This window comes from Xenopus laevis, chromosome 2L (assembly GCF_017654675.1).
Source record: "Xenopus laevis strain J_2021 chromosome 2L, Xenopus_laevis_v10.1, whole genome shotgun sequence".
Classification (NCBI taxonomy): Eukaryota; Metazoa; Chordata; class Amphibia; order Anura; family Pipidae; genus Xenopus; species Xenopus laevis.
The window spans coordinates 84,654,546-84,680,440 of NC_054373.1; the positions used below are offsets into that span (position 1 = coordinate 84,654,546).

Below are 25,895 nucleotides of genomic sequence, written 5' to 3' on the forward strand. Positions count from 1 at the left end.
AGATTAAAAACATTTACTGAAATAAATACTAAAATACAATATGAACAATGTAAAAAACATAAAAACAAAAGCAGATATGATGAGTCTGGCTACCAAATGTAGGTGGTGGTTATTGCCAAAGAAGACAAGAACTGTTTTTCCAGACAGCTGGAGAACCAAAGTCACCGTTTGTATAGCAGACAAATTCATGTACCATAATACCCATTATTTTAGGGAAACATTTACAGGAATTGCTCTTCAGTCAGCCCCTCTATAAAGCGCCATAGTTTGGCACTTCAGTTATCACTAACGAAAATATCACCTAACGCTTCTATGATGTATTAACTCCATAACCGACAACCATTACAGAAATCAGAATCTAGGGTGCTACACCACTCATAGTCGTGCGTGTCACACCCCTTCACTACTTAAGTTGAAAGGCAAAGTATTGCTTGCCGGTAAACACGTTAAATGTGTAAACGTGGGATTTCCATTAAATGAGAACGGTGTTGCTAATGCAGATCTCCAACACACAACACCACCAAGTGGTTCAGTGTTAATAAACTCACAAACTGCAAATTGCCATACTGTTGCATATTTGTCAGTGTACTTTTGCAAGGTATTGGGCAGTAGCATGCTGATGTTCTTCCTTGGCGATTGTTGCCTACCTTACATAGCCTTCATTTTCACAGTGGCTTGAAATGTAGACAATCATCAAAATTGTAATCCTACTCATCACAAGATATTGTTAATATCCCAAATCCAGCATAAGGCACACACTCCCTTGATGGCAATGAGGGTAAAATACCGGGCAGGTGGCAATCCTACTTACAGCATTTAAACGCAGCTACTTACCATTACCAGAAAGAAGAGGCATTATGATAGCTATGTAAACTGAAATAAAAAGCTAGTCACCATATAATATGGTATCTATTTGTCCAGGGCCCCCAGTTTTTTTTTTGCTGGTGTCCATAGTGTTTTTAGGGAAAGGACATTTCCCGGTAACATTTGTATCATCTTGATTCTGGCAATATTGCTTTGACAACCAACAGTGGGGTTCTAGCCCTACATCTCTTCTCCAAGTTGCACTCTATTGTAGGTAATTTATAAAATGCAAACCAGACATGTTTGTGGAATGCCTCATTAGGAGCTGGTCCTCTATTTAGTGACTGCTTCCATCCTGCAGTTTTGAAGAGCATTTATATGCAAATTCATGCCCCATGTAGCAAAAAAGGATCAAGGCACTTTGCACAATTCTCTTCCCCCCTCCCCATTACCCAGTTAAACCAATGATGTCAGCCTTTGCACCCAAGTTCATTTGTAGCTCTGATCAACATCTTCTCCGAGTTATGAAGGCACACAGGACTCCGTTAATAATTGGATAAAACCAACCTATTGCTTCAAGCTGCCTACCTCCATTTTGTCTAACAGTAAAAAGGCCTCGTGGCACCAACAATTCTTGGGGTACATGAATAGGCGAGCCTTTAATTCTGCATTGGCAATATACTCTGTACCATGCCCCACAAATCATAATTTTAAATACCTGCCTAATTAATGATCAAGTTCCTAAATGTTCTTTTTCCAGTGCATTCAAGTTTCTAAAAGAAATTCAACCACTTTGAAGTTGGGCAATCTATCCATAGCCACAAAAACATAAGAAATATTTTTGTGCTGGGTAAGTTATAAGTGCTAGTCTTATGTAAAATATGTGGTGAGTGAGCTTCCACAAGGGAGATATTCAAAGCTGCAATGAGTTACCTTGTTAGAACTACATTATTAACAGGGGGGAGAAAAACAGACTAATCATTTTAAGGCTCTAAATATTCTTCTTTTCTTCTTTAGTTCTCACTCCAAATATGACCTTTTTTCAGGAGAAAGTGGCTTAAGCTTGATACAAAGTACTTGTACAATTTCATTTCAAGTTATACAGTTTTGCCGTGGCATCAGGAACAGGATTTCCTTTTAGTTTGGATGAAGATTCTCCATGTATGTTGTTTTAAAAACATCCTCTCTCCAAACATGCAAACAATATATATATCTTCAAAAGAGTCCTTTGATCTCGCATTTGGTCCCACTGGACTCGCTTAGTTCTATAAAGTTGTTGTTTTGTTTTTTTTCAATGAGGTACCCCTTCTTGTCTAGAGCTCAGATCCAAGGCAATCCTACTCTTCTGATCAACTGAGGTACATGTTAAAGCAAAAAAAAAAAAAAAAAAAGTCAGAAAATAGATGACATCCATTTCAAAGGTTTGTTGAAGTCCATCAAGCAAAATACATTGTGCGTAGGGTGTCCTGGTGAACTTGAACTGCCTTTGCCAAGGCCTGTGGGTCCCTCCCATTGCTTTGTCCAGAGATATGACTGCCTTCTCCACTGCAGGAGAGGATATAAGTTAATAATTTATCACAAACTAAATCTAAAAGATTTTAAATATTTGGCCTTGTGCTTACCTGTCATGTTCCTTATCCACCAAGTGATACCTTGCTCTAAATGCCACCAATCGAGCATAATAGGCTGGTGCGGGAATGGAGACAGAGCGTGTACAGCGCACATAGGTGTGACACAGCTGGTAAGTGAGAATCTGCAGCTCATCTGCTGTGAATCGGTTGTCATCCCAAAGCACATAGTAGTGAGAGGGACGGCTTGTTCCCTGTAGATCAGAATTCACAGCACAGCATCCAGTCAGAGTGCAAATACAGAGCCCCATTACTTTTCTCAAATGATAATACTGACCAAGTCACATTACTTACTCTCAGATTATCTAACAACAGTGGCACTTTAAGTATAAACCATTTAGTTGCAATACAAACACTTTACTTGCTATGCAAATTAAAGGAAATAAAATATCATATATTCCAATATAAAAATAACTATTTCAAGAAAAAATCAGTCAGAGTTGCCAACATTCTGAATTTCTTACAGCTCTATAAAATCTAATCAATACTGCTATGAACATATTTCTATAATGTAATAGTAAAGACATTTCCTAAAAAGTTAAAGGGGCAGTGTATCCCTCTTGTTCAACAGGAGTGCAATGAAAACATACTTTCTGAATATTATTTTAATCATAAGCAAAATAGATCTATGGTTTTTATGATTCCTTGAGCTAAACAGGACAAACAGGGAACCCAAATCTACTTCTTGTTTGGTCCTTAAGAGGTAGATAATTAGATCAATTTAACCTGTTGCTGTGCCTATTTTGTTAAAAGGAGCCATTATACAGAAGGATTATCTGTGCACTGGTATCTTCACTTACCTGGATACCGGCATGACTGCACAGGTAAAAGTCAAACTCAAATGGGTGTGTGATGTTGGTGTCAACAGTTGTTCCTGCTGGAATGTTTCCACTTTTTCCAATCTGGAAAGAGAATTCAAAATAATTTGTTTAAAAGTCAGGAAAAAAAAAAAGAATATGATCAGCTGCACTCCCTCTTACAATGTCAAAGGTCAGTGTAAGGTAAAATGTATTGTTTTAAATAACCAATGGAAATGGAAGCTCCGAGATAATGGTGCATTTGCTATTCTAAAATGATGTACTGTTTATTATAATAATTATGTTAATAAATACTAAATATGAACGGCCTAAAAATAAATATTCATTAGCCATGTGTTGCTCACTCTCTCACTGCGGTCAGCGCAAAAGAGCCGTGTGTGGTGGCGTTTCTGCACAACTATATATGTGATGCCAGGCTGATAGTCCTTCTCCAATTTTATACAGGCATCCCGAATTGCCAGCAACTCATAATGCAAGATCTGTGGAGGACAGAAATGAAATAGAGCTTAATTTGTCTGCAACATATATGAAATTACTTCCTTGCTTTTATGTTTACTTTTGTATGGTTTACCTGGGGCAGTTGCCCTTCCGGAACCCCATCGCGATAGAAAATGATTCGAGTTGGTTTGAAGCGTGTGGACTTATAGAACTGGATAAGCAATTCCCTCACCATAAAAGACAGGTCTTCGATGATCTCCTGTCGAGGTCGCTGAACTCTCACAGTGGCACAGTAACGGCTTGGGTGGGCATCCATGCTACCAACAACCTGAAAACAGCAAAGTGTTTACATCACTTTTTGTACCCAAATAATTAAAGAGAAAAAAAGCTATGGATCCTGACTCTTGGACTCTTGCAACCAGTTACCTGCTAAAATTCAAAACTGGAAAGCTGCTGAACAAAAAGCTAACTCAAAACCACAAATAGAAAATGAAAACCAATTGCAAATTGTCTCAGAATATCAAACTCTACATGATACTAAAAGTAATTTTAAGGTGAACAACCCCTTTAAAATACTCTGGATGCATTTGCAAAAATATGCACTAGATGTCCCCAGTGTCACCACACATTTTCTTAATGTGCAAGATTTTGTTAAAAAACTTTTTAACTTTGTAGCACCATGCTCATTTAAGCCTCTCAGATGGTTGTCACAACTACCCAAAATACCTTTCAATTTAAGAACACTAGAATTATTGAATCCCTGCCTGCACACAAGCTTATCTCTCAAAATACAGTACCTAGCCTTTTCAAGTGATAAAGTGTTTGTGCTGGCAGGGATACCATGATTTCAATGATCTTTAATTGAAAAGTATTCTTGGGGGGTTTTCACACCTGCTTGAGAGGCATATTCATGCAGGAGACAAAACACCCTTCCTGACATTACCCTTAAAAAAGACTGGATGTAAGACCAAGAAAGAACACCATAGATATCTGATAATAAACGATCATCGTTCCCCCATTCCAGTCTGTATTTACCGCAGTAATAGAGGGCTTCTTGCCATCACCAGCAGGTGGGTGGGTCACATCTGCTCCAAGAAATATAACTGGCTGCTGGAAGACTGCTGAGCTGTAGAGATGTTAAAAATATCCAAAGTGAATATTGAGGCTCATCTGACATAAATGTCCTTGTGACTTTTCTACTAAATCTAATATATATATTACACAAAAGCCATGAATATCTTGTAAATTATATCCTTATAAATGGGGAGTACTGATGTCATCAGTTATAAATGGTGAGTAGTGATGTCATTTCTGTCATATGACTCACTGAATCTTGTGTATTACAATAAAGTACCCCCTGGTTCAGCAATCCAAGTCTGTGTGCCCTTGTTACAATAAATAATTCTGTAAAGGGTGTAGAGCTGGCTCAGTGAGTATATGTTATGAAAGTTCCATTATACTGATTGGTAACACGTTAGTTCTAGCTTCAACTCTCTGCCCAGCTACTACAACATATATACACCACTAAATCTACACCCAGTCCAATAAATCAGCTGAGAAACACATGGCTATTATTAAAGTGAAGGGAGTATAAAAAAAATAATCCTCAATGAGTGTACAGCAGAGAATTTACAGGTGTAACGTACCGTTGATGAGGTACTAAAGGTGTAACGTACCGTTGATGAGGTACTAAAATGTTGTTTATCCCACCCAGTTTGACATTGATCTTCAAACAGAGGTTGCTGAGAGTCTGAGGAGAAGTCTTAACTACATTTTTCACCTGCACACACTGAGTGGCCATCCCAAGCAATGTATCCCCAACACGTTTCACTTCCGCTAAAATGAAAAAAAATCAGTCATGACCTAATTTTAAGCAATATGTATAATTTAATCCTTCAAGATTACATTTTCATCCTCTGAGAACTATTTCCTGGCTGCAGACCTGGGGACAGAAGAGAGCCTCAAGCAGGTAGTCTTTATACTCTGTACGTAAAGTACAAATGAGAGAAAATGGCGGTAATCACTGCTTTTTTCTTTGTAATAGTCTAATTTGAGTCAGGCCTAGATAGTGGGATAAGTTGATGTGAAAAGAAGTATAAACTGAAATAGTGTAATCATGCCAGTCTTGAATAGAGTCATCCCAATGAAAACAATTTATTCTACAAGAAAATATAAAGACCATGGCATAAACAATTAGATTGCTTTTCTTTTGGAGGAACAGAGGATAAAAATTCAAGAGATTATGTTGCTAACATTTTATATGTATGCATTTTAGCTTCATTCAAAGCCTGCAGTTTATATGCTACTAAAAGAAACTATTTTAAAATATAAAATGTCCTTTTTTCCAAAGTCTGCCAAATGCCATGGAATATAAGCATATATAGCATATGTAGTGCACCAGCAAATTCCTGCTTTCTTTCACAGAAGAAAGGACAGATTGCTCTTACCTAAGCTTAGTGATTATTGTATAAAGTGATTACGCTTGCATGGGTGACACACTGTAGAGGGTCTGTCACTCACCACCTTTCATCTCCCACCCCACCCTAAAATGTACTAGTAAGACAGCAGATATTTGTTTAGTGATTATTACCATATACAGGTGTTTTTCCTGGCAGAATAACTATAATAAGCTGTAGTCCAGAATATGTGTTTTTCAAGTGCCTGAACATGGGTTCCACACTGTCTGCTCCCTGCGCATATTTACAGAAGCATGGCTGGCCCTGGATTGGCATTCCTGCATCCTTTGAGATTTTCCGAAGCTGGTCAGTAAAATTTCTGAAATGGGAGGGAACAGAAGTCAGGATCAGAAAATATTATCAGTCTCACCCTTAATGCTGTATTGCACTAGTTTACACTTTGCTAAGAAGTTTGCACCATGGCCAATAACTCACTGCAATCAATTAGCAGGTAACCTCTTTGAAACTCTGAATAGAGTATATGGGGCACTAGCCTGCAACTGCTAGAGCAAGAAGGGGAGAAAAACTGCACCTGGTTCACCCCACCTACCCCTCATAAACATAGGGCTGCCAAATCTCACTTGCACTTAACCACAGGGCAGGGGGTGCAGAGTGTGAAAACAGGTAGTCCTTGCCCTGTGGTTAATAAATTAGTCCTTTTGTGTCAATGATACAGTATGCAGTTTTTTTGTTTTGTCTTTGTTTTTTTTCGATTTTTTGGATTTGCCATTTTCCTGTAGCCTATTTATGGCATAGAAAATGTAATTGTTCCATTATATGAACAGCTGAGTTGAACGTTGGACATTATTTATATAAAATGAGATCATACTAATTTTAATTAAAAAAAACAAGAAAAGGGTACAAGCCTCTTTCTTCATAGCCATAGCAATTTTCAAGTCAACAATGATACCCTTAAAATAAACAGCTATATATTTTTTCTCATATTACAACACAAAGCGAGTTTTGGAATAGAACATTTAGCAGCAGCCACCCTTGTCTTTGCACTTACTTCAGCACTTCTTCTCTGCATTGTTTCTGTGGAGCAAAACAGGCAATTGCCCAGACTTTTATCTCAATGCCATTGTAGAACTGTTTCCCTCGCATGTCCCAGACACCTTGGTTAGGAGTGGCAATTGCTCTGTTCTGCGAAAGAGAGATTTGTTTGAAAGTCATTTCTTCATAATACATTGTACCTGAAGCAATAAGCTTAATTAGGGCATTAATGGAAAATGGGAAGTCATATATACATATAAAGTATAAGTGACAATTCTGATAAAACGGTGCAGGTTCACGCACAAGTCTCTCCACTGAGAGGGGGTACTTTTTTTCTAGTTAGCAGTATAATCTCAAGTAGCTGACATATCGTGGCATCAATGAGGTGGATTTCAGCCAGTGAAATTCTGTATGGCAACCCTCTAAGAAAATCTATACCCTAAATAGTAATTTTTTCACATTTCATTTAAAATAAACTAATGTAGTCACATTTACCAAGACTTCAGAATACTCTTGAAATAAAGATTTAGAAAGAACACCGGTCTCTCTGAAAGATGGCCACATGGTTATGTTACCTAGCCCAATGCTTTGATTTCATTGTATCTGAACTGCAGACAGTAACACAAATACAGAAGAGCACCAAATTTAACACACATGCTGACCAAATGGTGCTCAGAAAATCATCCAAGAACCCCAAGTTATCAAAGGATCTATAGGAATCTTATATCACAATTAATGTCACTGGGTCTCCACCTACATTTGGCTTGACAAATGAACCCTAATACTAACTGTAAGAACAGCAGTAATGGGAATACAGCCAGGGTCTGCAATCATACATACAGATCTATTTTGATGCTAGAAGATCTGACTGCATAATGTATGCAATGGATCTGAAATCTAGCTACCTCCATTGCTAGTGGTTTAACTAGTAATACAGTGTTTCCTATTTAAATGTCATTTTTAAAGGACCAGTAACATTAAAATAAATTTTAAAAAAAATTGTTAATATACTATGAAAAAAAACACACCAACGCATATTAAACTTTAAAATTGCAAAGTCTTTATTTAGAAATAACTTACAGAAACTCTGCTTGCGCTCCTCTTCAGAAAAGTCGGCATGGCGACGATCCATCGTGCGGCACTTAATTTCTCCTCCCTGGCAATCTCCTAGGATGGCATGGAGGAGCATGCGCAATGGATCGTCGCCGTGTGCCTTTTCTGAAGAGGAGCGCAAGTGGGCTTTCGGTAAGTTATTTGTAAATAAAGACTTTGTGATTTTAAACTTTTCCTTGCATAAAGTTTGTGCTATACATTAAAGGGGGTAGTTTACCTTTACATTACAGGGGAACTATCGCAAAAATGAAAAAATGTAATATAAGCTGAAATAAGAAACTTTCTAAAAACAATCAATTTAAAATTCTGTACCATTTCTGAAATGCAAGTTTATCTTCACTATTCCTCTCTCTGTTTCTCTTCATTCTCTCTTAATGCAGGAGTTGGGTGTCAGATAATCATTGACAGTTAGATCCAATATATCTTATAGGGGGGCTCCTTTTGCCTGGAAGATGTATTAGAGTTTACTCTATTAAAATCACCAGACATCATGTCTCTCTACATGCAGAATTTGTGCAAAAGGCAGTTATTTTGTTTGTACTGAAATCAGTTATTTGCGTGAGCTCCAATACAGCTGCTAGGAAAGGAAGCCTCCCCCCCTTATAAGTTACATTGGATCTGTCACCCAACTACTGCATGAAAACCGAATGAACCTCCCTCCACTATTTGTGCCAAGTATTTTATCCCAAATGAGGCCCAAAGGCCCGATTCTGGAAGCAGTTTGAGATGCTGGAGCTTTGGGTTTTCCCACAAGGGGGTGCCAGGAGACCAGGTGTCTGGTTGGGGGTACAGGGGTTGGTCAAAAATCCTCATCACTGGGGTCATAGTGGTGGTATGAGGAAAAGCGGAGTTTCCGCCTCTATATAGATCAGTGTTCCCCAACCAGTAGCTCGCGAGCAACATGTTGCTCACCAACCCCTTGGATGTTGCTCCAGTGGCGCCAAAGCAGGAGCTTATTTTTGAATTCCTGGCTTGGAGGCAAGTTTTTGTTGCATAAAAGTCAGATGTACTGCCAAACAAAGCCTCTTGTAGGCTACCAGTCCACATAGGGGCTACCAAACAGCCAATAACAGCCCTTATTTGACATCCCCATGGACTTTTCCATGCTTGTGTTGCTCTCCAACTCATTTTTACATTTATTTGTGGCTCACGAGTTAAAAAGGTTGGGGACCCCTGATATAGATGATTGGCAAAAACCTCTAGTGAGGTGACACAAGCTGCTTCCACTAGGAGGGCTTGATTATTAATATCTGGTGTCAGCCACCAGCGTGCAAATGCGAATTGTGAGTCGTGATAGTACAATAGAAAGTTTGCCACGCCAAACCCCCGTTTTGAGGTCGGGGATTGCAGGATGATACGGGGGGGCCTGGTTCGCTCAGAGAAAGGCAGTTGTTATTTTGTCAATTTGTTTGAACCACCTCTGGGTAATATACTGTATATCGGGCGTTATGTAGCTTGTATAAAAACTTGGGCAGGAAGATCATCTTAATCAAGTTTGGCCTCCCCACCAGGGTAACAGGAAGATTGGCCCATGCGGTAGTTTTCCTGCAGGACAAGGTCCAGGTTATTCTCTACATATTTGTTGAAATCCTTATGGATGATCAAACCTTAATATTTAAAGGAGCTGGCCCAGTGCAGCTGGGAGACAGCCTGTTCTGTTGGGGGTATTACATCTATAGGGAAGATGGTAGATTTCTCCCAATTTACCTCCTGCAGGAGCTTAGTGAGGGAGGACCCTGGGTCAGCGAAGTATACCAGCATGTCGTCTGTGGATTTCCCTGGCATGAAGTTGGTTTGAACCGAGCATAGGAGATGTTCTATTATTTCTCTAAACCTAGCGGCCAAGACTTTGGCAAAGATCTTAACATCAACATTCAGTAGTGATATAGGGTGACAGGAGTCGGTTAAGTTGCTCGGTTTACCCTGCTTTAAAATTACGGTTATCATTGCTTGCGAACATGTGTGTGGGGCAATTCCCGACTCTGCAATGTTATTAAAGAGTAAGGCGAGAGCAGGAGTCAGTGATGTGATGTTCGCCCTGTACCACTCGATTGGTATGCCATCAGGTCCAGGGGATCTGTTGGTAGGGATACTGCCTATTGCATCCTTAATCTCATCTGCCGTGATAAGGGTGTCCAACGACTCGATCTGCTCTGCTGACAAATTAAAGAAGGGAATAGAGTCTAGGTATTCATCCAGCACTAAGTTTGGGTCACATTTGAATTGGTATAGCTTTCTGTAGTAATCCCCAAAGGCATTTGCAATTGCTTAAGGGTCAAGGATTTCCTCAACTGTAGGTAAGGTTAGCCTCGGTACTACTGTTAGCAGTTGTGGTTCTTTCGCCAGAAGGGCCAGCAGTTTGCCACTCTCGTCCCCTCTACCATACCAGGCTGCCTGTCTGTTTATTTCAAATTGGGAATATTTATCAGTGAGTAGTATATCTATGGATCTCTGGGCGGTCGCCAAGTTCTGTCTGTGTATTGGGCTATCGTTCTTTACTAGGTTACTTTCGGCAAAGTGCAAATCTGTTTTCGCGCTTGCTATGCGCTGTTCTGTTTTAGTGCGTTCCCTCTTCATAAGTACTATGTGCTCCTCTGGTCCAGGCCTTGCATTTGTCCCACACTGTTGCCTCTGCAGCTGTTTCTATCTAAATGTGTCTCCCAAAATTCTGCTAGTTGGGTTTGGAAGCTTTCTTGTATAGATTGGTTATGTATCCATTTAGGAGCCAGTCGCAGGGGCTAACTTGCTCAGAACTGGGGAAGGTGAGGGTCAATTGTAGGGGTGTGTGGTCAGAGCAGACCTGGGGCAAAAAGTTGGCCAATCAAACCAGCCATAACAGCTCCTTATTTATTTAGGCGAGGTCTATGCGGGAAAGAGCCGATGTTGCTGATGAATATCCATCCATTTTTTAGGTATTCCACTCCCTGGCCTAGTCATCTCCTGGCAAATATCACTACTCATCTAGAATGAGAGGAGTATTCAATGTGGTAGAGGTTGCCCACCCATGCCTTTCTCAAGGCCATGACCCTTTTCTCTGTTAGGTGTGTCTTCTGGAGTATTCAGATGTCCACCCTAACTTTCTTGAGGTAGTCTAGAACTATAGAGCTTTTGACACGATCATTTATTCCCCATATGTTCCATAGTAGTAGGACAAGGTAGAAGGAAATACAAACAGTATAAATCCCAAATTGAGTTATCAAGTTATCCCCTTCCCGGTATCCCCCCCAATTGGGCATACATCTATCCCTAAACTCTTTTAAACTTTCAACTTACTGGAGGTGCTACCAGTAGCTATCCCTAACAACAACAATTCCCCGTTAATGTATTGTGTCGCTGCGTGTGAGCTTCTTCCCAGTCCTTAATTCTGAGGCGAAAGTCTGCTTTGGTTCTGTGTCAGGAGACCTTCATTTTGCATATACCTGTAAATGAGGGAAAACAGTAGAACTGTAGAAACATGTCTAAATGGCCTCCTAGGAATGCCAAGTCTGAGATGCTGTCCCTTTGGTAATGGAGGGTTGCATGAGCATCTCCTCATATTTCAGGGCCTGAAAGCACCTGTGTGAGTAATTAAAAAGTACCGGAATACCTTCCTTACCATTACAGGCAGAACTCATAATATACAACCTGACAAAGATCTGGCCTCTGGATCATGAAGTTGGTTGTCTTGAGGATGAAGTCTGGCGCTCTAGCCATTGGATGATATCTTTAGGGTTGTCAAAGAAGAGTGCTTTCTCCCCATCTAGAATCCTCATCTTTGCTGAGTAAAGCATGGCGTATTTGAGCCCCCGCTCTCTCAATCTGCAGAGGGCCTCTGTGAAGGTTCCCCTTTTCTTCTGGATCACCAGCGAATAGTCTGGGTACAGCGAGACTCTTGAGATCGGAAAGATGATATCGCCTTTCTCTGTGGCAGCTTTTAATGCAGCATTCTGATCTCTGTAATTGAGCAGCTTAAGGATCAAAGGCCGCAGTGGTGTCCCTGGGGGTAGTCGTCTGGCGAGAATGCGATGTGCTCTCTCCACCACAAAGTGCTCTGAGAAGGTGGAATGTCCAAGCATGTGAAGCCATCTTTCTATAAAATCTTCATGTTTTGCCCCCTCACACCCCTCCAGCAAGCCCACGATTCTAAGGTTTGACCTACGATTCCGATATTCCAAGTCATCTGCTCTGGAGGCCATGATGGTATGTTCCCTTTGTAGGTGTTGCACTTGTTGTGCAAGCGGACTAACTTTGTCCTCCAATTGCCCCAGCCGTTGCTCAACATCTGTGGTGCGCTCTCGGACCGCTTGCAGGTCTTGCCTCAGGAGGGAAAGGTCGATGCGCACCTCTTCAATTTTTGAGGGGTGGGTCATACTGGTAGCTGTGAGCTTGGAGGTGAGTGATTCTTTGGAGTCCGTTATCGCCTGTAAGAGGAGCTGGGTGGCTTGGGTCATCGGGTCTGTCTCAGATGGCATAGTTGGGTTTGTCCCACCGCCTCCTACATTTGGGCTGCGTCGCCATCTTGATTAGACTCACGTGTTGCGGTCGCAGGCCTTGTGAAGCCATCAATTTGTTTTTGTCCTGTTTTCCCCATCTCATTGCTGTTTTTTCACTTTCGTCGGGTTGGTTATTGTTTGGGTCTCTATAATTCGGATGAATCTAGTGATTTTCACCCAGAATTATATCAGGAACATGGTGCTATAGTGCAGCACTTCTGTCTAGCTCAGCATCCTGGCCACACCCCCGGTCTTTAATATGTTTAATATGTTTTATAACGAGCAATATGGAAATGGAACTTATATTTTATCTCCTGTTGGTCTTGTGCAATGCAGATTGCTAGATACTTCACTGAGCAAATATTTGGATGACTCTGAAAATCAACTGTTGCCAAAAGTCTTTTAATATGAGCATCTAAGCATTTCCTATGCAAGTATAGTCTTGTTTAAAGGAATACATAAAATAAGATGAATTATAAAAATGGTTTGCTACTAACCTAGTTGGATGTGTTTAGTAGTAATTTTCAAATTTATACACACTATGTGCCTTAAGCCTTAGAAAGAGTCAAACAGATTCTGTTGTCAGACATGTAAAGCATGACTAACATGGATTTAGTTGTTACATTATAAGAAGACATTCATTTTTGCCAAATAAAATCTATCACTTACTCTTCCTCCATACTGAAGAATGGGTGCCGGGAGAACTCGCCCAGTGACCTCAGTCATGTCATCTTTGACTTTGATCCCAAATTCCTGAATGTATGGATCCAAATTGTAACTGGCATTCTTCATCTAAAACAGAGCAATATATGGGTCACAGTGTGTTAAAAGAACACGGGTTAATTGAAATAATTGTAACTGTGATGTCTGTACCAGAAGCAGAAGGGCTATGTAGATCTACACACCATGAACAGTTCATCATGTTCAGAAAACAACAGTCCAGAAAGATTAAATATAAGAACTAGGTACAGCTTATTGGAAAAGTCCCTTGCAATGAACTTTAAACTGTTATTACATAGTTCTTTATCCAATTATAGTGTAGCAAATAGTTTGTTAATACTAGGAAATTATTTAATGCCAACAACTTCTCACCCTTACAGGAAAATGAAAAATCCAAGTCATTTAATGTAGTAGCTTCGGTGACTCACCAGTCTGCTGATCTCCTCCTGTCTGTCTGGAGCAGATCGTGCTGTAGCTTTGATCATAGTAGAGGTCTGATTGTCTGTCAGCTTCTTAATACATCGCTGGCCAGGGACAATGTTACAGACCTAGATGCAAAGAATAGGGCAAAGGAAAATTTAAAGACAAACCTTGTAATCTAGGCAAGAGATTTTTGCCCCTTTATCTTTCACATCTTATTTTTCTAGACTTAAATTAGACATTGTTGGGCTAATGATGACATTACTGTTTATTATTATTAATAATAACAACAATATTATTATAAGCAACCCTGTATTCAGGTTAATAGTTTGCAATATTAACTTCAGATGATCAGAATTGGAAAGCAAGGAAAAAAAATCACCTGTATTTCCTTACCTCCAGAGGTAGATATGTGTGTTTCTGCTCTTGTCCCACTTGAAGACACGGAAGGTGGGGGTACTTTAGCTGTAGGTTATATTTCTGCTTAAAATACTGCGCTACTGTGCATTCAACAGTTTGACCACTCTCCAACTGTAGGGGAAACCTACATAATGGATGACAATATAACAAATCCAATATAACAATTTTTTTTACCTTCCCCAGGTTCTACCACAAGCAAACTATAGAATCATGCTGCTTACTTACGTCTGATGACTCGCAGGCCTCCGCGTAACATTACACACTCTGTACTTTCTCTTCATCTGCCCACAGTGGGTAACTTCTACTTTTAAGCCTGTTTTTTTAGAAATAAAAAGTAAACAACAAAGCTAGCTATTTGCTAATAAGTGCAATTATAAAAATGATGTGTGTGAAATATTTATTATTAGTGTACTTCAGAGCAATGGCATGCCATGTGCCATGTTTTGCCACTCACACAAAACATCATCATAGTAATCACGCTAAACCCGCGTTAACCCCAGGTGATTACTTTTTAAAAAATTAATGCATATTTGAGCACTAATCACCTAACAATTGAACATCACCTCCAGTCTATGGAGGGGCATTTTGCAGCCCACCCACGAGCACCATGTGCCATTCAACTTAAAATTTAAAGGATTTACATCAGCCAGTGTAAGTATAACTAGTATGACCTTAATGCAATAAGAGTGAACTTTTAAAAGGTGTGGTTCACCTTTCGATTAACTTTCAGTATGATGCAGACAAAGATATTTTTAGTCAACTTGTGGTTGACCTTACATTGGTTTTTTGTGTTTTTTGAATTATTAAGCTCAGAATTTTGGAAATTCAGCAGCTATCTGGATGCCAGGGTGCAATGTTACTATAGCAACCAGGCAATGATACATGTGTAGGAAAGGGCTTAAGTAGAAATATAATGAATAAAAAGTAACTGACAACAAAAAATAAACTGTAGTTTTATTTGGCTGCTGGGGTCAGTGATCACCATTTGAAAATAGAAATGAAGATTCTACAGCATATTTAAAATTAACTCAAAAGGTGAACCACCTCTTTAGGCTAACCGTAAAGAAATTTTTTAACCTTTGATCTCCTTTGTAAAGCGGACTCTCTGAGAATCTGTGAGAGGTTTTGGCTGTTCATCGATGTTTCGTATATCCAGTACCTCACACATGAACTCTATGACAGGCTGGGCTTTGTAGAAGGCAGTTGCTGAAACTATGGGCCAAAAATGCACACGTTAAAATAAAGAGAAAGAAAAAAATGCAGCCCCCTCCTTAAAGGAAAAACTGTTTTATACTTTAGATTCCCTCCTAAAAAAGTGCAAGGATATAGCAAATCTGTTGAATGGGGTGCCATGTAGTAGAACATGCAGAACAATCATGTTCTCAAACATCTGCAGTTTTTTTTTCTTAAGTATTATAAAGAACTTTCTGGATAAATTTCCAGAAAGGTTAACACACAAAAAGGCATAAAAGGTAAGTCAACACCAAAAAAGAATAAATAAAGAATAAAAGAAAACATAATTCTGAGCAACTTTCCAATATACATTTATTAAAAATTTCAGTGCTTTTAAAGTGATTTGTAAAACATTTCCAATGTACAAAATGTTATTTTTCTCTAAAAATGTCTAATACTCTGTGAGCAGAGCAAGTTCACTTAGATTCCCAAGTCCTCAAACTGAAGGAAAGAAAACCAATTACAATCTTGATGGTAATGTAAAAATTTGTACTGATTCAGTATTTTTTTTAAATTTAACTTTAATGATCTATTTCAGTTAAAAAGTAAACATTTGATTTGGTTATTGGTCTGTTACAGGAGTGTACAAAATCGTTACTCATATTGCTATATACAACATGCAGGAGAAGTAGCCAAGGAAAGAAACCAAGCCACCAAACCCAATCCTATCACTTACCATCAATATTGAGCATCATGTTCCACATGGCTGGACGCACAGACTGATGGAAACCAAACCAAACCTCCCGCCCACCCCCAAGAGGGTGATAATAGCCCTCAGGTGGAGAGAAGAAAGAGCGCCCAACGGGGGTGTACCTAGGAAAGAAAAAAAAATATTAACTTGGTATAGCTGCTTGTGCTAAAACTGGCTATGCATATTGCACCTTTTTGTCCAACAGTCCTCAAGAGAAGTTTACCCTCAATGCAATCTGACATATTAAGTTTTAATAAAATAGGAAGAAACCATTTTGCATTGAACAATTCACACTACTTCTGAAAATGTACTATTTTTACTATCATACTATCAATAATATGAAAAATCAATGTTTCAATGTATGTCACTATTTAATTGTTTTAATTAAACAGCAGAACCAAACAGTTACCATCCAGGTGAAATAAACAAAATTTACACTAAAAACAGTGGAAGAGATATCTTCATGAAAAAAAAGCACGGTGTTGAGAAGAGTAGCTCGGTATAGGAAAAGTATTTTTTCCCCAAATTTTAAATGAAAAATTATCAGGGTATATACCACATTATATTGTTATATATACAGAGTTTAGTCATATGGTAAAGATGCTTGGGGGTTCCCATATTTTGGACGTGTCTTTTTTTCCAACCTAACGTACTTTGCTACTATGGCACGGGGGGGGGGGAATATGCACTGAGAGCAGAAACGTAACTTTCCTAAGTCAAAACAACTCATACAACAGTCATGTGCACTTTTGCAACCCATTTGCATGGGTTGCGAATGTTCCTTTCAAACACTGATACATGATAAAAATAAATATTGCTCTTACCTCATTGACGCCAAGTGCCTCATCGCTACATCCAAGGCCTGCACAGACTCCATGGGCAGCTGAATTCGTCCACTCCCAAGTGCCTCATGAAGCATCCTCCAACTCACCACTGCCATCCATTTTATAGATACCTTAAAAATCCTATCTTTCCCTTCTCCAGGGATAGTTACCTCAAAATCAACCTAAAAAGAACAGAATATGCTTAGGATATAAAATGGGAAGAGGATTTAAGGCCAGGGTTTATTGTTTAGAGGACCCTCTCTTACCCGTTCATGGCCAATAGGAAGTGCTGTGACAGTGTAAATATTCTTCTTTCCATCATAAACTGGTTTTCGGTCTCCAAAAATTTGTGGTTTAAAGTGCTGTACCATGTACTCTACAACTTCCCTAAGAAAAAGTGCAAATCAATTTGACAGAAAGCACAAATGGTGTAAGTGAGATGAAAATAAAATTTAATTTGTAGCTTATAATGGGTTATAGTTCAGGAGTTAAAATTGGTGGAAAACAGCTGGAGGAGGCACCAACTATAGTTAAAAAGGTGTCTCGTTAGCGTAAGCTGCTTATTCAAAGACGTTAAAAGCTTAGGAGGAAGAGAATCTCTAAAATATGGGGTTCCTTTCACATTTAAAACTGAGGGATGGAGAGCTGAAGAAATTCCACAGAATGGGTGTAGCACTGGAAACGTCTTATAATGCATGAAGTGGTGTTACAGAGTGAAAGTAGCTTTCCTAACATCTGAAGTTTAAATGTGATGACTGAGTTAGCACAATAGAAAGGAGAAATGTTCAGGAGTCTTGTTGGTAGGAAAATATTATTTTAGAATGGGCGACACTTTATTTTTATTTTTCATTTTCCCTTTGCATTTGTCTAATGGTAATACAGCGCTAATGTTCTTTAATTTCCTCACAAAAAGTCAGAAAAGTGTGGAGCCTAGAAGAGTTGTCAGTTGGTGTTATACATATGGCATAATCAGACAACATTTAAATAGAAGACTAAATAGCAGAGGCAAGCATGTTTTACGAATATCCTGCACAGAGATATAGGTATAGGAAAATTGAAGGTTAGATTAGTTATATTACTGCAAAGATTTGAAGCAGATTTACTAATTTGTTCAAGGACATCCAGACAGAAACAGAGAATTTATAGATTATAGATCAGAAGAGGGGACATTGGTAATCAAATTACCCAAATACCACATACTCACTTTGGAATATATCATACTTGTGCTCATCTCTTTAGAAACACAAGTGTTGGAAAACTATCATAGAGTTCTTACCTGTTTACGCGGCGAGGACATTTATCTGGTTTGATGTCCACCTCATAGTGATACACGTCAATCTTGGGAATGTCCACCTCAAAGTAATTGGCAAGTAATTTAATAGGTTTCCCCACAGTACCAATTCCTGGCCTTCGTGGGGCCTGGAACACTTGCTGTAGGGGTGGAACATAGCCACTCGGGGCTGCAAAAAAGAAACATAATTGGTATAAGAGTTTGCAGGTTTTTCTACAGTTTAAAACTTTCAAGATGACAAGACAGATCTTCTTACAAAGCATCTAACAAAGCATGAACTTCAGAGTCAGAATCTTAAACATGGTAAACACATTTCAGTTTATCTACATGAAATAAATATCTACTGTTTCAGGATTAATGTATCACATTTTGGTGCTTTCTAAATTTTCTTAGCTCAGCTTTGTAATGGTTGCATCCCTGCATTCTCCACTGAGCCAACTCAAAGGGAAGAAAGGAATGGTCATTTGTGTCCATCTCTAACAACATTCCACAACATTACAGAAGTGACAGCCATGACCAACCAAATCACATTCAATTCAATAAAACTCAGCAGCAACAATGTGAAATGGAGATAAGCATTCAAGAGGTAACAAATCTAATTGTGGTCTTCTGAATACATTCAAAAAGTATCTGATTTTCTTGTTGGCCTATAGCTGACCATCGGATGAGGACTGTCAATGCTGTCCTTGCCAAATGGAATTTTCAAAACTGCAAGAAAGATATCTGGCCTATTTTTGGCCAAATATTAGTCGGCTTGATGTGTTAAGGCCCCAACACACAGGCTAACAAGCTGCCAACTTGGTCTGGAGAGACCAAATGTAGGCTACTATCAACCCGTGTATGGACACATTAATAGCAGTGGTTGTAAAACTGTGTTGTTGACTCTGCTAGGAAGACCCAATCTGAAGGCCAGTTTTGGGAGAGATATGAGGAAGATGCAGGTCTGATCTTGTACATACACTTAGAAGGCAAGTCTCAGAGTCAATTATCCCTTTATAATAACCAAATTCAATATTTCATACAATATTTTATCATCCTTTTCATTTTTATCATCCTTTTTTTTTTTATCAGAAAATAACATTGAAGGCTGACACATTCCAGACCATTTGGTTGAAACCAGGAGCCCTATAGTTGGTTTTAGCTATATTGATGCGGAATTTGCCAGCCTGCAAAGATGCTTTCCACCGTTATTAGCGGTAAGCGTTCGATTAAAAAACCTCTGTTTATTTCATTACTTTTTCTATAACCAAAGAGTTTTTTATAGGCAGTGCATTTCCCATGTACGCCATTGGCCTAAGAGTAATGACACACTGTTTCACCCCTGTACGTTCTTGGCTTGGCACTGAAAAAAATAGGGTAGGAGCAATTGTCAAATTCTATTAGGCCCACAGCATGGCAGGAGTTTTCTTTGCACACAGGCCTATCGCATCTTGAACTGCCTGCCTGAGTGGCAAAGTACCGGTTACCAGTGAGGTTCAAAGGTGGTTGTTGGCAGGGAGACTATTTGGTTTTTTTTTCCCAAGGAGAAAGTTAGTGCAGAGATTGCCATGCTTCAACCCCCACCAAAGCTTCACAGGCTCCCCTTTTGTTGTGTAAATGAACCTCACAGGACTTTGTGTGGTGTGGGACAATAAAGATGTTGCGTTAAATATGGGCAAGTTAATTTTACTGTGTAACCATTTAATTACCGGAGATCTACAGTGGGAATATATGAAAAACATTTTTAAGCAGGTTTAGGATTAGTTATATAAAGTGAGCAGACGGAGGATGTACTTGGAGAGGCTTTTAAAGTTTCAAATGTGGCATGTGTTTTGGGATAGGTTTTGCACTTATATACACCAGGCTGAAAAAATATTCTCCTCCTACAGAGGAGCTAAGCAAACTCACAAACCTTATTCAATCAGGATTACTCAATGTATATATACAGGTCGGTATTTTTTTCCAGAAAAGTTGGCAACCTCTAATACACACACATACTGAAATATTTAATTCGAATGGGGTTTTTAATGTACACTCATTTCAATAGCTTTAAATTTATTTGGAAATTAATTGCCAATAAATGCTATATTCACCCAAGTATAGTGACAACTGGCTCTGGTTATTGAACAAAATGTAGCAGAAACAGCTGGTTAAGAACCTGAGCTTCTGCTACATTGTTTGAAGAATTTGAACCAGAGATCAGAAAGGGATTGTAAAAAATAATTTCAATTGCAATAACATTACAAGTGTGAGTGTGAGTGTGTGTGTGTGTGTGTACAAATAAGCAATGCAGGCTGAGCACAAACAGTAAGTAAATGAAATAAAAAGCACCTGCAACCAAAAGCCATACAACACAGCCGTAGCCCACAAGGTTAAATTATGGCCATAACATTCAACTAAATAAAGGATGAAATTGTGGGCTGCCCCGCACCCTGTCCTGCTGGCAATGCTTCCCATCTGTCAGTTAGGGTGGGGGAAGGGACAGAAACACAAAAACTTAGAGAGTAAACCTCTATTAAACAAAGCAAGGCAAATGTAATCACAATACCCTACACATATTTTCATTTCTGCAACATGGAGAGAAATGATATAAAAATAAATAGAAAGAACCAAGGCATACATGCAAAAAACAGCAGGACATACTGTACAGTTTACTTTGTGGAAGACAATCATAAATTGTGATAATGATGACAGAAACTCACTAAAATTATTCAGATTGGTGTATGCTAAACTGCTCAGTATATGGGGTCAGTAAGACAATGACACACACACACACTATTCATTTCAAGTATGGATTAAAATCTAAAGATGGCCATAGACGTGCAGATAAATCCTTATGTCCGACGAACGATCGGACACTGCAATCTCCCGACCTACCACTAACCATTCAGATTAAATGAAGTAGTAAAAAGAACACACCAGATGATGTACTGACCATTAAATCACCGCAATCATAGGGAAGTTAGATGCGACAAATAATAGTGACAGCATCCCCCCCATCTAGATCTTATTGGTAGAAGATATAAATCTTTTAACCTGGCCAACTGACTAAAAGACCGATCGCCATGGCACGAAAAATGTCGGGACACTCCACACTTGATCCAAAAATTGTACGAATCCTTGTGTCTTTCTGTCTATGGCCATCTTAAGAGTTTTAGTGTATAATCTTGAGAGCCGTTGCATTTATGCAATGAATGCAATAATTTTTACATTCATTTCTTATTCTGTTTAGTATAATATTAGCAATTTGAATATTATTTTTGCAATCATTTTTTGAAATAATTTCCTTGTACCCACACACATGCCTGTCAGTGCAGAAACACAAAGTAGCGATGGGACTGCATTAGATTTTAAGAAATTAAGGAAAGTACTGTGTGCTAGTCACAGAGAAAAATAAAAAAACTCAACCCGCACCCAACATAAACTCAAACCCATACCTTCACCTGACCCTAACCTGCAAAATGTTGACTTTGTAGGACTCACATCTTCTCGCTCTGTACGCTATTTCTGTGCACACCTCTGGTTCCAAGATAGGGAATCTTCTGGAGCAGTGGAGGAGTGTATTTCCCCAATCTAACCTGCAAAGGCTGGCCAACTTTCAACCCAAACAAGCCTAACCAGTGGTCAACCTGTGCATCACAGCAGGTTTTGAGTCAACCTGCATATCCCTAATATGTGTGCCTTTTGCTTAAAGTACATGACAGCTGATTATTAGGAAGAGAAGCGTGTCTGGATGCTTTTGCATCAGTCATTTAACCCTCTGGCTGGTCAGAAAAGCATATTAACAAAGTAAAACTGCTAATATCATGAAAATGAAACAAAATTAATGTAAACTGCAAAAGTGCTCATAAAAGCACTTTGAGCAATTTTACATACATTTGGGGATGGGGGTGTTTAGGGCCACATTAACCTTATAAACAAATCTCCCTATGTAAATGGCAGCCTATATAACAGCAAGTGCTGTATAATGCGCAAAATATGTAGACACTACACAAATAATAATAATATTAATTGATTTCACTTAGCCCTGTCAGTCTGCACCAAGTCAGTTTTGTCAATTTTCTCTATTCAGCATTGGTGTCCACTTACATGGACCCAAAGAGTATAGTGAGGTCATTTAACTCTCAAATTAGGTTTAAGTGCTTTGATCAAGTCTGATTGCCAAACATACTTTCTCATGTACACTTTTTCCTCTGACCCGAACTGGCCCGTTGGAAGAAATTAACTTTTTTAAACCACCCAGTTTAATCTGGATTAATGTATAAAGTGTGTATGACATGTTATGTAACAAAATGAATGTGAATGAGTTATCGTTTGCTAAAAACGACTTTCAGTTAGAAAGCAGATTGTGAACAGTTTTCTTTACTGCAAAAAAACAAAACAAAAAACCTCTCTCTCATTTGGAAACTCGCATTATTAATTTGAACATGGTTCTCCCATTGCCGACTGAACAGCCTCTACCCTTATGGGAAGGATTTCCGTCAGATGTTGGAAAAAACTGTTGGCAGCATTTGCTACAAAAGCATTGAAGAGATTGGACAATCAAACCTGGCTCACAGACGGCATTCCAATTCATCTCACAGGTGTTCTACTGGGTTAAAGTAAGGGGTCAGTATATCTGAGCCAAAGTATCCCACTATTATCTCAGCAAATTAATGATGTGCATGCAGCATTATCTGGTTGAAACAGAAAAAGTGTCTTCCCCAAACGGCCGCTAGTTAATAGGAAGCACAAACTGTCAAGAATGCCAATGTATTCTAAAGTGTTACAGTTAGTTCTCGAGGGAACCAGGGACCTTATCACAGACCATGAAAGATAACCCCACAGCAGTTTTCCTCCTCCACCAAACAGTTGGCATTATGTATTGAGGCAGGTAGCACTTGCCTGACATTATGAAAACCTACAGTGCCAGGTGGTGAAGCCCAATTCATTATATTAGCACTCTTTCAGGGTCTAAAAGCAACTACCATTACACCTCTCCAGCCAACGTTTGTCATTTGTAGGCTTAACGACAACCCAATTTTGGTGAAAACAGAAATCCAGTGCCGTATTCCCTTTCAGTTTCACAGACACTCATTTATTTGCACTCAATTATGTACCACTTTGTTCTATTGCAGGCTTTTTCAAAATTTTAAGCTGGACCTGAATACAACACTTACCACAATTCACCCTAAATGGAACACACATTGGCAAGAAAAAACTGAAATCTGAGGTAAACAAAATTCAAATCATTAAAATAAGCTCATACACATTGTAAATTAAGACTAGATTAAAGGCTGATTATACTAACTATTAAAAATTTTGCTGCACTGGTGAGCATAAATAATAGATCCTACTGCTTGTATTTGGACTAAGCAGGCCAATAGCACAATTCCCATTACCGAACAGACACATGGGTCGTGATAAACCTCCAAAAAACCTGAAATATTGTTGAGCTACATGGTGGATGAGAGGCTTGAGTGGGATCCCTTAATTTAGCTAACTAAATAGTGAAAGAGTATTAAATATATCAGGCCTAGGAGCATTAGTCTTACCATATTTATAGAGACATGTCATATGTATAGAGTATCTACAATAACCTCTTAATCAAGTGGAAAACAATGGGAGAAATTATTTAAGGGGTTGTTCAGTTGGTGTCAGTTCACCAGAAATAACTTTTTCCAATTACTTTCTATTTTCTATGTGTGACCATTTTTCTAATATTGAAGTTTAAGTCAAATTTTTCTCTAAACTGACACATTTAGTGGATACATTTATTATCTTTGTCCCCACTGGACAGAATACCCGAGTTTCCTTGAAGGCAGCTGTTACAATAGTTGCTAATACTCCAGAGATGCTGCTGAAAAATGTATCAACTAAATGTAGAACGTAGAATCTGCACCTGAATTACTGATCTGCCAGACTGAAACACCAGACAGGAACTTTAAACTTTAAAAACTTAGATTTTGGAAAAATGGAAATCATTTCTGGAGAACAATCTGAAAACAACCCAACTGAAAAAGTGTTTGGAAGGTAAACAACCCCTTTAAAAACCCCTTGGAAGCTTTTTACAATGTCCTTTAAATGCAGTGCTCTGTTGATGATGCAGTTTTGAAAACAATGTACTTTGGACATCTCCATTTGGTTTAGGGCGAAGAATTACTTATTAGTTCAGATATATTAAACTCTATTATAGCAGAAGGGCTTTAACTAATATGCAATTATTCATATTATATAGTTGGATAGTTACGTTGGATAGAAAAAAAAACCAAAGTACATCAAGTTCAACCCCTCCAAATGAAACCCAGCGTCCATACATACACTCACATAAACTATATATACACCAATAAGATATGAAATCTTGGCCACAAATTTATAAATGTATTCTTTATATGAATCAGTTCTGACCTTTCCCAATAAAACTTTTTTTCAGTCTACTATTAACTTCCTAGATCATGAGCTAAAATAAAGTGATACTTTGTGGAAAATAGGGAAAAAAGTATATCTGGCTTAGGCTTGCTTAAAAATAAAGTCGATGGTCTGAAACGGTTTTAAATCACTACACAACAGCTTGGAGATTTTTTACAAAAGAAAAAGAATGGGCAAATATTACAGAATAAAACCCTTATTAAGAATGAATGCAGATGACTGTATGGAATGGCAAAAGAGAATAGAATTGGCATATTTGTGCAGGGCACGAATATTTAGTAGTACATAACTGATGAAAGATGGTCTTACGTCTAAATTAAACAGAGCTATGAAGTATAGGGGAAAACTTTCACATTTTCGATCAGTGACACAAAACAATTAAACAATGTCAAAAAAAGTTTTTATATGGTCAATGTTAAGTGGCTGATTCTAAAAAAAAAAAAAAAAATATCCCTCAGGGTCATGCCACATATTGTGACATTTATGCATGGCTACACCCATATTTTGATCTCTCGGGCATTGTAAAACCTTAAAAGCACCAACATATTCTGCAGCGCTGCGCAATAGTATAACAATATATACATCAAACAGACAGATTATATACAAACGGAGTTTCATACAGGAGGTAAAGCAGGCCCTGGCCAATAGATCTTACAATCTAAAAGGAGAATATGTTAAGAGATACAAGGTGTAGGAAGTTAATACTTTGTTTTAAATTAAATACAAATGATGACAAGTCTCCCCACATGTTATGCAATAAATCACGTTCATTTCCCTATGCATTCAGGCTATTTCTCTTCAAGCCACTTCTCCCTCCCCCTCGCACTCTGCTCCCTTTTGGCATGAAAGAAACATTTCCAATTTGCATTTCTTTAATGGGTCTCTCTATCAACATTAGTTGCAGTCTGTTAGCCACTCTCCCCCTCCCTTCCCTCCTCAATACAATATCACAGCCCCCCCTTTCATAAACTGGGGATCTAGCAACATTCACTGCTCACCTGCAGTAGAAGGTCCAGCTTCCATCCCATCCACACAGCTTAATATTTGCTCTTATGTACAGTACAATGTAATGTGGCTACTGTCTCCTTGCTCTGTTGCAGCTGCCTGTTCACCAAGCTCAAAGACACAGGCGCATGCGTCTTCCCATTGCAGCGCGTATCCAATCAGAATGCTTACAAACCAAGCGA

General features: G+C 38.7%; 1 protein-coding gene across 2 annotated transcripts; it reads right to left on the minus strand.

The window, feature by feature from the left end:
- ago1.L (argonaute 1, RISC catalytic component L homeolog) lies at positions 1 to 25,895 on the minus strand. Of its 2 annotated transcripts, none has more exons than XM_018246684.2 (19): positions 25,707 to 25,890; positions 18,307 to 18,490; positions 17,297 to 17,417; positions 17,031 to 17,212; positions 16,192 to 16,328; positions 15,360 to 15,494; positions 14,508 to 14,595; positions 14,259 to 14,406; positions 13,871 to 13,990; positions 13,392 to 13,514; positions 7,154 to 7,287; positions 6,279 to 6,463; positions 5,335 to 5,524; positions 4,724 to 4,814; positions 3,822 to 4,016; positions 3,595 to 3,729; positions 3,233 to 3,334; positions 2,427 to 2,626; positions 1 to 2,349 (listed from the first exon to the last, which is right to left on the minus strand). In XM_018246684.2, the coding sequence occupies exons 1-19, from the start codon at positions 25,729 to 25,731 to the stop codon at positions 2,241 to 2,243; spliced, it is 2,604 nt and encodes an 867-aa protein (XP_018102173.1). In that variant the 5' UTR covers positions 25,732 to 25,890; the 3' UTR covers positions 1 to 2,240. The 2 variants fall into 2 exon arrangements, with proteins under 2 accessions (XP_018102173.1, NP_001345762.1); NM_001358833.1 differs by having other exon boundaries at positions 756 to 2,349; positions 5,365 to 5,524; positions 25,707 to 25,895.

Coding starts and splice junctions, on each gene's coding strand:
- ago1.L (XM_018246684.2), bottom strand. CDS start 25,731: ATGGAAGCTGGACCTTCTACTGCAG. Junction 7,288..13,391: donor TTCTTCAGTATGGAGGAAGA/GTAAGTGATAGA, acceptor TCTCTTTCGCAG/AACAGAGCAATTGCCACTCC. Junction 2,627..3,232: donor GCAGTCATGCCGGTATCCAG/GTAAGTGAAGAT, acceptor TCTGATCTACAG/GGAACAAGCCGTCCCTCTCA.